Here is a 13,967-nt window from a genome sequence, read left to right on the forward strand (position 1 = left end):
ACCCTGCATGCATTTCTCACATATTATATAACACCTCCCACAGTTAGCTGTGAGCTAGTCTTTCTTTTCCATCAGGGCAGAGCCTGAACATGTCATCTTCTTTTCTTCCCTTCCCCTGGCCAGTGTCTGGCAATAACCTCTAACACAGAGTAAGGACTCAATGAATGTCTGCTAAAAGGTGGTATTTATGGGGTCTTCCATGTCAGCTGGGTTTCCTGAGGCTGGATACTGCAACTAGTTAGAGGGCAGGGGCAGGAGATTACGGAGTAGTGTACAATTAAGAGCGAAAGGCTGGGGCTTCCCTGGTGGCGCAGTGGTTAAGAATCTGCCTGCCAATTAAGAATCTGCCTGCCAATCTCACTCTCTCACGGGTGAGAGCCCTGGTCTGGGAAGATCCCACATGCCGCGGAGCAACTAAGCCCGTGCGCCACAACTACTGAGCCTGTGCTCTAGAGCCTGAGAGCCACAGCTACTGAAGCCCGCAGGCCTAGAGCCCGTGCTCCGCAACAAGAGAAGCCACCGCAGTGAGAAGCCCGTGCACCGCAGTGAAGAGTAGCCCCCGCTCGCCGCAACTAGAGAAAGCCCACATGCAGCAATGAAGACCCAACGCAGCCAAAAATAAATAAATAAAATAAATAAATTTATTAAAAAAAATAAAGATTGAAAGGCTCTAGATCAAGTCTTCACAGGTCTGGTGGGTAAGAATGGGGTTTTGGACTTAGGAAAAACTGAAACAGAGCAGGGCACAGCAGAAAAAGTGACTATTCTCAGTGAAAAAAAACAAACCAAAAAACCATACTCTGTGCAACTGACTCAAACTCTCATAGCAGGAAAGAGAGGGATGATTCTTCCCACTCTGCCCTGAGATTCAATTCCCCTGTATCAGGGCTGGCTTAGGACTGGGAAGCTAAGGAGTCAAAAGAATGAGTGAAGAGTTCTGTGGTTCCCTGAAGCCAGCTAGGAGGCTATGGCAGTCTGGAGAAACTCTACCGTTTCCACAATACAGCCTCCTCTGGATTTCTTCTTGTGATCATCTTTAAAGCAACGCAGCCATGTATTTTCTGTGTGGGAGAGGCTAGGCAAGGAGACAGGGTCTGCGTGGGTATTCTACTTGGCAGCGACATGCAGAAGACCTGGAGGGGCTCTGGGAGTTGAAAATGAGGACTCTCTGAGAAATGGAATACTTTCGTATTTCTCCAGAGCCTCCAGGTGTGGAGTAGAAACCAGGATGCCTTGCTAGAAATTAGCCAGTTGAAAAGGCCCGCTCCTCTGACTAGGAGCCATACCGGCCCAGGGGCGCTTACCTGAGATAACTGCACCACCGTGACCCTGTTTGAGGAAGCCGAAGACGGTTTTCTGGTGATAAGCACAGTCGATGCAAGCCTGCACAGCCTGCTGCAACACCACGGAGGCTTGGGCTGGCCCAAAATGGTCAGGGAGCTGCTGGACCTTCTTCTTATCTAAGTGGGGGCCTGTGCTGCCATTCTTGTTCAAGTAAATACAAACTGCAGGAGACAAAGAATCAAAGCAGCTTATAGAGTATCCAGGGTAGAGAAGTCAGACAACAGTGCTCTCCTCGTCTTTCATACCCTGGCTCTGGTCTCTACAGGATTCCCAGCTGCTAAGCTGTGAAACACCGTGGGAGGGGGTAGAGGGTGGCTGTACCCAGCTGCTGCCAGCCCAAACTGCATGACCAAAGCTCTGGGAATGCAGCCTGCTGGGAGAACAGCCCAGACCAGCCAAGGCACAGAACTTGCGCTTTGTCTTCTGTACGCTGAAAAGAAGATCTAAGCAACTTTCCAGATGTATGTACTTTCACTTTCGGTCCTTGGTTGCCTTATCTATTCTTGGTACCTCTTACATGCTCTGTGTATGGAGCTGGGGGCTCTGGCAATATTAGTGCTTGTGTGTGTTTGGCTTTGGACTTAGAGTGGTCAATCCAGCAGTCACTTTCCTTGCCTTCTGTTCTGGGCCTTAGAGTCCCTTTGTTATCTTCTACATCAACACTCAGGCTCAAAGAAAGTAGTGAAAATAGGAGAAAACTGGAATAAAGAAAAACATGCAAAGGACCTGAGGGTCCCACCTATGTATTTCTCTGTTTCAGTACTTTCTCCTGTCAAGACAGCTGGGCACTCTCCTAATTGCAACCTCCCACCTGCCACTGTGCTAGGGCAGAGGCAGGGCGAGCACGGAAGAAAGAGGCAGTCCTACCCAGACTTGCTTCTTGGTCTCCAGAGAGGACCCGCAGCTGCCTGGCCAGCTACGGCATTCCTTCTGCTGACCTGACTTCTAGGCTTCCACTTGAGTAGGGGGTACTCTGCTTCTTCACACTGTCCTGGCTCACTAACTGAAGGGCAGGAGGGCAAAAAGTCTCTTTTGTTATTAAAGGCAAAAAGGTAAGAGCAGCAGCTGTGTGGGCTGTGGACAGACTGCTGTCCTCTTTGGGCCTCAGGTTTGCCATCCACAAAATGGAGGGGCTGAGCCAGATGCTGCCTGAGGATTCTTCCACCGTCGTCATTCTAAATCTAAGGGGAAGCAAGATGGAGGGAAGAAAACAAAAAGAGAGAGGCAGGATGTGGAAGGTGATGGCTGAAAAAGAAAGAAAGGAAAAAAAAGAAAAGGGTAAACAAGATGCATTGAAATATATATTTAACTCTTTTTTCTCTTAAAACCCACTACAATGAGCCAGATAACAAGAAAGGAGACAACTTAAAACTCTGGAAGCTGGAAAGCAGAGTGACAAAGTAGCAACTGACTCAGCAGACCCAAGAATGCTGAATCCTTAACCAAGAGTGGGGAATGATGAGAGCCAAGCTGCTCCGTCTTTATAATTCACACAAGGCCCAAGAACGGGCAGGGGCCCCTGCAGGTCGGTGTGAAGGTAGACTTAATAAAAGAAGAACTGGCTGAAGCCTGTTAAGAAATGGTTAGAATTTCCATGTCATAATATGACTCTTTCACTGAAAACAAAACAAATAAAAATGAGGAACTCAAAGAGAAAAGAGTAATGAAAATAAGTGAAAACATTATGTCTGTGAAAAGACACTTATTAAAATGTTCACAGCAGGTTAGTCATAATAGCCCCAAACTAGAACCAACCCAAATGTCCATCAACAAGAGAACAGATATACAAATTGTGGTATATTTATTTACTGGAATACCACTTGGCATTAAAAAAGAATGAACTATTGACGAATGCTTCTCAAAACATTATTTTGAGTGAAAGAAACCAAATACAAAATAGTACACACAATCTGATTCCATTTATACATGAATTTCAGGAACAGTAAAATCCAACCTATGGTGACAGAAATCAGAATAAAGGCGAGAGTGAAGGCTGACCGTAAGGAAGCATGAGGCAACGTCCAGGGTGGCGGAAATGACTCTTATCTTGACTGGGGCTGTGGCTACATGGCTGCTTACATTAATTAAAACTCATCAAATTGTATATTAAGATATGTACATTTCACTGTATGTAAATTTTACTTAATTAAAGCACATAAAAAGGAAAAAATATAACCAGTTCAGTGATGATTTAAAAAAAAATTCTATATGGATTAAAAGGGTGAAATACAAAAGCCAAAGGATAAAACCTTCCAAAGACTGTGGTTCCCAGATTCCTTGACATTCCTTGCACTGGTCTCTGTGATACCTGACCAATAAACTATGGTGGAAATGACACTGTGCCAGTTTCTGGACCCAGGCCTTAAGAAACTGGCAGTTTCCACTTCTTCTTTCTTGGGACGTTCACTCTTGGAACCCAACTGGCATATGTGAGGAGGCAAAGCCACATGTGGCGAGGTCCATATGGAGAGAAACCAACAGCCAGAGCCAACCTGTCAGCTCTGTGGTGGAAGTGGATCCTCCAGTCGGGGTCAAGCCACCACTGCTGACACTGCAGGGAAGAGAGACCAGCTGTCGCCACCCAGCACTGCCCACATTGTTGTTTTAAGCCATGAAGTTTCGTAGTGGTTCGTTATGTAGCAAAAGATTACTGGAACAGAATGTGGTATCAGATATAGGGTGCTACAGTAACAGAAGTCCAACACACATGACATTGGCTTTGGGACTTGGAAGCAGAAAGAAGCATAAAAGCCCACAAAAAGAATGTGAGTGAAGCTGAAAGGGCCTTGAATAGAAGCCTGTAAAATGCTGGGGTCTAAAGGATTCTGTACTAGTCTATTTTGCACTATCTCTGGCGCTATTAGTCTGAGGTGGCAATGCTTCCACCAGAATGAAACTTGGGGGGTTTTCTATGAACACTATTGAAATTTACTTCATTAGCTAAAAGCCACAATCACAAATCTCTTGAAGATAAGACCTTCTCTACTTTGGGCTTCCTGTATAGCTGCTGTGAGACAATGCCCTTAAGATCCGTAAAAATCTTACTGTTTAAGGAAGAGTATCTGTGAGACTTGCCCTTACGATTTTTAGAGGGCCTTTTGGTCTGAAAGAGACTATGAAGCATAGTCTTAAATCATTCTGACATCTTAATGAAAGATTTTTATTGTCCCATTCTGGATTTGACCCTTTCTTAATTTAGAACTATTTGCCTTCTGGAGAGACTGGAAATGAGAAGCATTTCCAGACTGTGAGTCCTGGACTTTTTTATTTGCTATGTTTGTTTTTGAAGCTCATCTCTCTCATCTTACACTTTTATCATAGGCAGTGAGAAGCCAGGTGGCACTTCATTACTTTGTCTGGAAATCTCCTTATACTTCACTGAGTTCATCAGGTACATTTCCTAGTTCCATGTTACTGCAGGTGACAGTGTTACCAGACTTTCCATCACTACCTAGCAGGTGTCTCCTGTCTGCCATCTTCCAATAAGATTTTCCTCACTTTCCTTTAAGCCCTCACTGACAGCCTTCTTAAGACCTTTTAGGCTTCTATTCTCAAGTTTCTAAGAGAATCATTCTGGCAGAAGCATTGCTAGCTCAGATTAAAAGGGGCAGAGATGGTCCAAAATGGAAAGAATTCTTTGAACCCCCAACCTTTTACAATCAGGAGGAAGACTGAGAAGGCAATCTCAGATTTCCTATGGAAAAGGAAGGATGACTCAGAGGACAAAACCGAAGAGCCATGGACACAACTCCCAGAAAGTAGTATTGGATCTAATTAAGGAATTGGCAACATATGCCCAGCTGGATTTCAGAATTTCTATAAACCAGTGACTGTTATGTGCCTCCGGGTTTTTTCCCCTTTGAATGAATGTATCTATAAGTTATCCTATGCCTACCCCATCACCGTATGCTGGGCATGTGGGGAGTAGACAACATGTTTCTTTAGGTCACAGGTCTTCGGTCTGAGAAGAACTACACTCAAGGAGCTATATCTGAGAAACTGCACCTGAGAGGTCTCATTTGCACCTGGATCTGACTTAGATGATGAGATGCCAGATCTGGAGCCCAATGTTGTAAAGGGATGAGACCTTTAATGGGGAATCTTGCAAGGGGAAGAATAAATCTTCCAAGTGGTAAAAATGTAAATAACTTATGTCCAGAAAGTGGACTGATGTGGTTTTAAAATATGGTCCATAATTCTTTGACCCTCCTCCCAGCAAGATGTGGTGTCTACTCCCCTTCTCTTGAATCTGGGCTCTGTGACCGCTTGATCAATAGAATATGATATGGGAATGATGCTCTGTTGATTTGGGGGCTCAAGCCTTAAGAAAATGGTAGCCTCCACTTCCTGTTTCTTGAGACACTTGCTCTTGGAATCCAGTCACCCTGGGATGAGGAAGCCCAAGATACCTTTTGGAGGCATCCGTGCCAGCACCAATTTTGTTAGCTGCACGAATGGATCATCTTGGAAGTGGACCCAACAGCCCCAGTTGAACCACCTCAACTGATGCAATGTGGAAGAGAGATGAGCTGCCTCTGCTTTAATTACAGTAGAGTCGAATATACTGATATTACCTTTTCCAGGAATATAAAGGTTACATACTTTTTCTAATTTATGCTTATTGTCTTATTTTAAAAATCCTTCCCAATCTTAAGGTCATAAAGATATTTTTGTATATTGTCATGTTTTGGTTTTCTACTGCATCCATGATATCAGAATTAGAGGCTGAAGAAAAGATTCAGAGAAGGGTCCAGCGTGGAAGGAACTTGGAAGTAGCCACTTCATCCTGACAACAAGTAAAAAGCTGAACAACCTGCAAAATCAACTATCCTTTTTAGATCCATCAGAGAACTGAGGTCACAGGGCAAACTGCTGCTCCCCACCAAGAGACAGACCGGTGAACACAGAGACTCACAATTTACTAAAAAGAAACCGCCACAGGAACTCATGCAGAGGTAGGAAAATCTAAACTATAGAGTTCCTACTGGAAGCTCTGTGTGAACAAGTCTAAGAGTTAAAAACTCCAGGGGGGATCCACTCATGGGGTGCCGGTGGTCCCACACTTTTGTGAGTTTTACCTCCAGAAGCTCGACCAGGTTCTCACAGTGAATATCGGAGAAAAATGCCCTCATGCTTCCAGCAGTGGGAGGGGGGAAAAGGAGCCATTTAAAAATATGCCAGAGCATTCTGTCCTTCTTAACAAGGCCTACCCTCAGGAGAAATTATTTTACCAGAACTTAATCTGCTGGGATTTGATCAGAGCTTAATCTACCTGGGGGAAGGGAAATAACCAACTGCAGCCCCCTCCAGCCATCCTGCCCCATCTAAGGGGCATGAGGGGGACTAAGAAGCACTGGTAAAGTTCACAGTCCAAGAGCACAGTCTCACCGAAAGACTGAGACCTAATCATAGGACTATAGAATACTTCTCCTCCCCTCATACCTTACCATTATTACTAAAGGCCTATTTATAAGGTAAACTAAAAGGCAAAAAAATGAAGTTTGAAGAGACAGAGCAAGCATCAGAACTAGACTCAGCCATGGCAGGGATGTTGGAATTATTATTATTTTTAAAATTTTTATTTATTTATTTATTTATGGCTATGTTGGGTCTTCGTTGCTGCGCACGGGATTTCTCTAGTTGCGGCGTGTGGTCTTCTCATTGCGGTGGCTTCTCTTGTTGTGGAGCACGGGCTCTAGGCGCGCGGGCTTTAGTAGTTGTGGCTCTCAGGCTCAGTAGTTGTGGCTCATGGGCTCTAGAGCGCAGGCTCAGTAATTGTGGCACACAGGCTTAGCTGCTCCGTGGCATGTGGGATCTTCCCAGATCAGGGCTCAAACCCGTGTCCCCTGCATTGGCAGGCGGATTCTTAACCACTGCGCCACCAGGGAAGTCCTTGGAATTATTAGATTAAAAATTTAAAACAACTATGATTAATATGCTAAGTGTTCTAATAGATAAAGCAGACAGCATGCAAAACAGATGGACAATGTATGCAGAAAGATGGAAATTCTAAGAAAACAAAAAATCAATGCTAGAGATCAAAAACACTGTAACAGAAATGAAGAATGCCTTTGATGGGCTAATTAGTGGACTGGACACAGCCAAGGGAAGAATCACTGAACTTGAGGACATCTCAATAGAAACTTCCAAAACTGAACAGCAAAGAAAAAAGAAGACTGAAAAAAAAGCCTCCACCCAGAATAGACTGGGTGTCCAAGAACTGTGGGACAACTACAAAAGGAGTAACATACACATAACGGGAATACCAGAAGGAGAAGAAATAAAGGAATAGAAGAAATATTTGAAGCAATAATGACAGAGAATTTCCCCAAATTAATGTCAAACACCAAAGCACAGATTAGGAAGGTCAGAGAACACCAAACAGGATAAATGACACAAAAAAACTACATGTAGGCATATTACATTCAAAAATGCAGAAAATCAAAGCTAAAAAATCTTGAAAGATTTCAGAGGAAAAAACCATCTTACCTATAGAGGGGCAACAATAAAAAATTACATCCTTAGAAACCATGTGAGCAAGAAGAGAAGGGAGTGAAATATTTAAAGTGTTGAGAGAAAATACCCACCCACTTAGAATTCTATCCCTCGAAAAATTAAAGTGAAGGAGAAACACAAACTTTCTCAGGGACTTCGCTGGTGGCACAGTGATGCGCCTAGAGCCCATGCTCTGCAACAAGAGAAGCCACCGCAATGAGAAGCCCTCACAACGCAACGAAGAGTAGCCCTTGCTCACCGCAACTACAGAAAGCCTGTGCGTGGCAACGAAGACCCAACACAGCCAAAAACAAATAAATAAATAAATTTATAAACAAAACAAAACAACTTTCTCAGACAAAGAAAAACTGATGGAGTTTGTTGCTTGTAGATCTGCCCTGCAAGAAATGTTAAAGGAATTCCTTAGAGAGAAGGAAAATAACATAGGTCAGAAACTTGGCTCTACACAAAGAAAAGAGCATCAGAGACAGAATAGGTGAAGGCAAAATAAGAACGTATTATTTTTAAAAAAAAATTTTTTTTTGACATGGACCATTTTTAAAGTTTTTATTGAATTTGTTACAATATTGCTTCTGTTTTATGTTTTGGTTTTTTGGCCACAAGGCATGTGGGATCTTAGACCCCCAACCAGGTATTGAACCTGCACCCTCTGCACTGGAAGGTGAAGTCTTAACCACTGGACCGCCAGGGAAGTCCCCTCATTCTTAACTGATCTAACAGATGACAGTTTGTTCAAAATAAAAATAGTAATGATGTATTTGTGTATGCTTATGTATATATATATGTACATGCTTATACATACTCATGTCTAAGTGAAATGAATGACACTAATCATACAAAGGATGGACAGGAGGAATTAGGATTCTTATTATATCTGTGAAGTGGTATAGTGTTATTTGAAAACAGACTTGGATTAGTTATAATGTTATTTGCAAACTCAAGGGTAATCATTTAAAAAAGTAAAAGAAGAAATATAACTGATATGCTAAGAAAGGAGAAAAAGTGGAATCATATAAAATGCTCAGTTAAAACCACAAAAGGCAGAAAAAGAGTGGAAGACAAAAATAGGAACAAATTACAAAGGCAAAAAAATAGAAAACTGTAACAATTATGGTAGATATTTATCCAACTACATCAATAATCATTTTAGATGTCAATGGTCTAAATAAACTAGTTAAAAGAAAGAGATTTTCAAACTGGATCAAAAAACAAGACCCAACTCTATGTTGTTTATAAGAAACCCACTTTAAATATAAAGACACATATAGATTAAAAGTAAAGGGATGGAGAAAGATATGCCATGCTAACACTAATCAAAGGAAAGTGGGAGTAGCTGTATTAATTTCAGACACAGCAGATTTCAGAGCAAGGAAAGTTATCACAGATAAAGAGGGGCATTACATGATATAAAGGTCAAATATCTAAGAAGACATGTCAGTCCTTACTGTGTATGCACCTAACAACAGAGTATCAAAATACAGGAGGCAAAAATTGATAGAACTGCAAGGAGAAACAGGTGAATCCACTATTACAGGTGGACACTTCAACATCCCTCTATCAGAAATGGACAGATTCGGCAGGCAGTAAGGACACTGTTAAACTCAATAGCACCATCAATAAACTGGATATAATTGGTATTAGAGGCTACTTAACCCAACAACAGCAGAACACACATTCTTCTCAAGCTCACATGGAACATACACCAAGATGGACCACATTCTGGGCCATAAAATACACCTTAACAAATTTAAAAGAGCAGAAATCATATAATAAGTCTGTTCTTAGACCACAATGGAATAAAACCAGAAATCAGTAACAGAAAGATAAGTGAAAAATCCCTAAATACTTGGAGCTTAAACAACACATTTCTAAATAACACATGGGTCAAAGAAGAAATCTCAAGAGAAATTTAAAAATATTTTGCACTAAATGAAAATGAAACTATAACTTATCAAAATTTGTGGGATACAGCCAAAGCAGTGAATCGAGGGAAATTTATAGCATTGAATGCATACGCTATAAAAGAAGAAAGATCGGGCTTCCCTGGTGGCGCAGCGGTTGAGAATCTGCCTGCTAATGCAGGGGACACGGGTTCGAGCCCTGGTCTGGGAGGATCCCACATGCCGCAGAGCAGCTGGGCCTGTGAGCCACAACTACTGAGCCTGCGCGTCTGGAGCCTGTGCTCCGCAACAAGAGAGGCCGCGATAGTGAGAGGCCCGTGCACCGCGATGAAGAGTGGCCCTCGCTTGCCACAACTAGAGAAAGCCCTCGCACAGAAACGAAGACCCAGCACAGCAAAAATAAAAATAAATTAAAAAAAAAAAAAAAAAGAAGAAAGATCTAAAGTCAATAATCTAAGCTTCCACTTCAGGAAATTTGAAAAAGAAGAGCAAATTAAATCCAAAGTAAGCATAATAAAAGAAATAATAAAAATTAGAGCACAAATCAATGAAATTGAAAACAGGAAGTCAACAGAGAAAAATCAAGGAAAGCTTCTTCCTTGAAAAGATCAATAAAATTGATCAGCCTTTAGACATGCTAATAAGAAAAAAGAGAGATGACACAAATTACTAATATCAGACATGAAAGAGATGGATCACTACATGGATCACTACAGGTCCATGGTCATTAAAAGGGTAATATAAAGAATACTATGAATAATTCTATGTTGACAAATTTGATAATCTAGATGAAATGGACCAATTTAGTGAAAGACACAATCTACCAAAACTCACACAAAAAGAAAAAGACAATCTGAATAGACCTATATTTATTAAAGAACCTGAATCAGTAATTAATCACCTTCCAAAACAGAAAGCATCTGGCTCAGATGGATTCACTAGAATTCTACCAAACATTTAAAAATGCATTTTACCAATTCTCTCTAATCTCTTTCAGAAAACAGAAGCAGAGAAAATACTTCTTAACTCATTTTATGAGGCCAGCATTACCCTAATACCAAAACCAGACAATGACTTCACAAGAAAAGAAAATTAGAGACCAATATCTCTCATGAACATACATGCAAAAATCCTTAACAAAATACGAGCAAATTGAATTCAACAATATATGAAAAGAATTATACACTACAACCAAATGGAGTTTAACCCAGGTATGTAAAACTGATTCAACATTTGAAAATCAATGTAATCCATCACATCAACAAACTAAAGAAGAAATATCACATGATACCAATAGATGCAGAAAAAAACATTTGACAGAATCAAAGACCCATTCATGATGGAAACTCTCAGAAAACTAGGAAGAGAGGGAAACTTCCTCAACTTCATAAATAACATCAACAAAAACCCTACAGCTAACATCATACTTAATGGTGAGAAACTAGAAGCTTTCCCACTAAGATCAGGAACAAGGTAAGGATGTTCTCTCTTACCATGAGTTTTCCACATTGTACTAGAAGTCCTAACTAATGTAATAAGACAAGAAAAGGAAATGAAAGGTGTTCAGTTTGGGAAGGAAGAAATAAAACCCCCTTTATCTGTTAGAAGACATGATTGTCTATGTAGAGAATGCAAAAGCACTGACAAAAGAAAATTCCTGGAACTAATAAGCAGTTACAGCAAGACTGCAGAGTATAAGGTTAATACACAAAAGTCAATCACTTTCATATATAACAGCAATGAATAGGTGGAATTTGAAATTAAAAACAATACCATTTACCTTAGCACCTTCAAAAATAAAATACTTAGGTATAAATCTAACAAAATACGTACAAGATTTATATGAAGGAAACTACAAAACTACAAAACTCTGATAAACGAAATCAAGAAAGAACTAAATAAATGGAGAGATATCCCCATGTTCATGGATAAGAAAATACTGCCAAGATGTCCATTCTTCCCAACTTTATCTATAGATTCAAGGCAATCCCAATCAAAATCCCAGCAAGTTATTTTGTGGCTATCAACAAACTGATTCTAATGTTTATATGGAGAGGGAAAAACCCTGAAGAGCCAACACAATATTGAAGGGAAAGAACAAAGTTGGAGGACTGACACTACCCAACTTCAAGAGAGTACGGTATTGGTAAAAGAATAGCCAAATCAATGGAACAGAATAGAGAGCGCAGAAATAGTCCCACACAAATACAGTCAACTGATCTTTGACAAAGGAGCAAAGGCAATACAATGGAGCAAAGACAGTCTTTTCAACAAATAGTACTGAAACAACTGGATAGCCACGTGCAAAAAAAGGAACCTAGACATAGACTTTGCACCCCTCACAAAAATTAACTCAAAATAGATCACAGACTTAAATGTAAAATTCAAAACTATAAAACTCCTAGAAGATAATATAGGAGAAAACCAAGATGACCTTGGGTATGCCAGTGACTTCAGATATAACACCAAAGGCAGGATCCCTGAAAGAAATAATTGATAGGCTGGACTCATTAAAATTAAAACCTTCTGCTCTGTGAAAGCCAATGTCAAGAGAGTGAGAAGATAAGCTACAGATTGGGAGAAATTATTTGCAAAAGACAGATCTGATAAAGGACTGTTATCCAAATACACAAAGAACTCTTAAAACTCAGCAATAAGAAAACAAACAACCTGATTAAAATATGTGCCAAAGTTGTTAATAGACACCTCACCAAAGAAGATACACAACTGGAAAATAAGTATATGAAAAGATGCTCTACTCTACATGTCATTAGAGATATGCAAATTAAAACAACAATGAAATACTACTATACACCTATTTGTTCTGGCCCAAATCCAGAACACTGACACCATCAAATGCTGGCGAGAATGTGGAGCAACAAATGAACGCTCATTCACTGCTGGTTGGAACGCAAAATGATATAGCCACTTTGAATGCAGTTTGACAATTTCTTACATAACCAAATATACTCTTACTATGTGATCCAGAAATCGCATTCCTTGGTATTTACCCAAAGGAAGTGAAAACTTATGTTTTCACTAAAACCTGCACATGAATGTTTATAGCAGCGTAATTCATAGTTGCCAAAACTTGGAAACAACCAAGATGTCCTTCAGTAGGTGAACGGATAAACTATTGGTATAGCCAGACAATGGTATGTTGTTATTTAGCACTAAAAAAAAAAAAAAAAAAAAGAACTATCAAGCCATGAAAAGGCACAGAGGAAATTTAAATGTATATTGCTAAGTGAAAAGGCCAATCTGAAAAGACTACATACTGAATGATTTCAACTTTATGACATTCTGGAAAAGGCAAAATTATAAAGACAGTAAAAAGGTCACTAGTTGCCAGAGATTAGTGGGGAGGAAAGAATGAATAGGCAGAGCAAAAAGGATTTTTAGGGCAGTTAAATTATTTTGTAGGATCCTATCATGGTGGATACATGTCATTATATATTTGTCAAAATCCATAGAAAGTATAACACCAAGAGAGAACTCTAAGGTAAACTATGGACCTTGGGTGATACTGATGTGTCAGTGCAGGTTCATCAATTGAAACAAACATACTGCTCTGGTGGGGGATGTTGGTAATGGAGAAGGCCATGCATGTGTGGGAGCAGGGGGTATACGGGAAAGCTCTGTACCTCCTGTACTTAAAAAAAACAGTCTAGTAAAAAGTTCAGAAAACAAAAAAGAGTTCTTCATAGCCGATGCAAACATCCAAGAGTGGGTAAGCAGAGTGTAAGGTTTTCCTAAATGTATGTGACCAAATTCCTAAATGTATATAAAATCCCTTTATGCAGAGCATTTTGCAGGACTGGTTTTCTACCAAATACCCTTTGGAAAATGCCACTAGAGTAATAAATAATGACACTTTTACAAGCAAAATGCCAGGAACAAGAAACTCAATACAAAGTTTAGAGGACAGAGTTGAGGAAAGCTTGAAGAAAGTTGAGCAAAAAGACAAAGAGAATAGGAATAAGAATAAAGAGGGTCAAGAATATAGAGGACGACTTCAGGAGGTTCAACATCTGAATAACATGTATGCCAGGAACAGTGAATAGAGAAAAAGTGGGAGAAAATCATTGATGAATTTAAGAAAGTTTCAAGAAATCAAATAATGGAATAGGCACACTATGTGTCCACATGGTAGGTAAAAATACATCCTAGGTGAAATTTCAGAATAATGCGGATGAAGAGAAGCTT

The 13,967-nt window shown here is 40.3% G+C and overlaps 1 protein-coding gene across 17 annotated transcripts in view; it reads right to left on the reverse strand.

Moving 5' to 3' along the window:
- The window catches only part of SCMH1 (Scm polycomb group protein homolog 1), a 196,408-nt gene that overhangs the window by 23,369 nt on the left and 159,072 nt on the right, over positions 1-13,967 (reverse strand). For all 17 annotated transcript variants that reach the window (XM_067725707.1, XM_067725717.1, XM_067725718.1 and 14 more), the window contains one exon: positions 1,305-1,505. In XM_067725707.1, the coding sequence (XP_067581808.1) occupies positions 1,305-1,505 (201 nt within the window). The remainder of the gene's footprint in view (positions 1-1,304; positions 1,506-13,967) is intronic.

The sequence above is a fragment of the Pseudorca crassidens genome, chromosome 2 (assembly GCF_039906515.1).
Source record: "Pseudorca crassidens isolate mPseCra1 chromosome 2, mPseCra1.hap1, whole genome shotgun sequence".
In the NCBI taxonomy this organism is placed as follows: Eukaryota; Metazoa; Chordata; class Mammalia; order Artiodactyla; family Delphinidae; genus Pseudorca; species Pseudorca crassidens.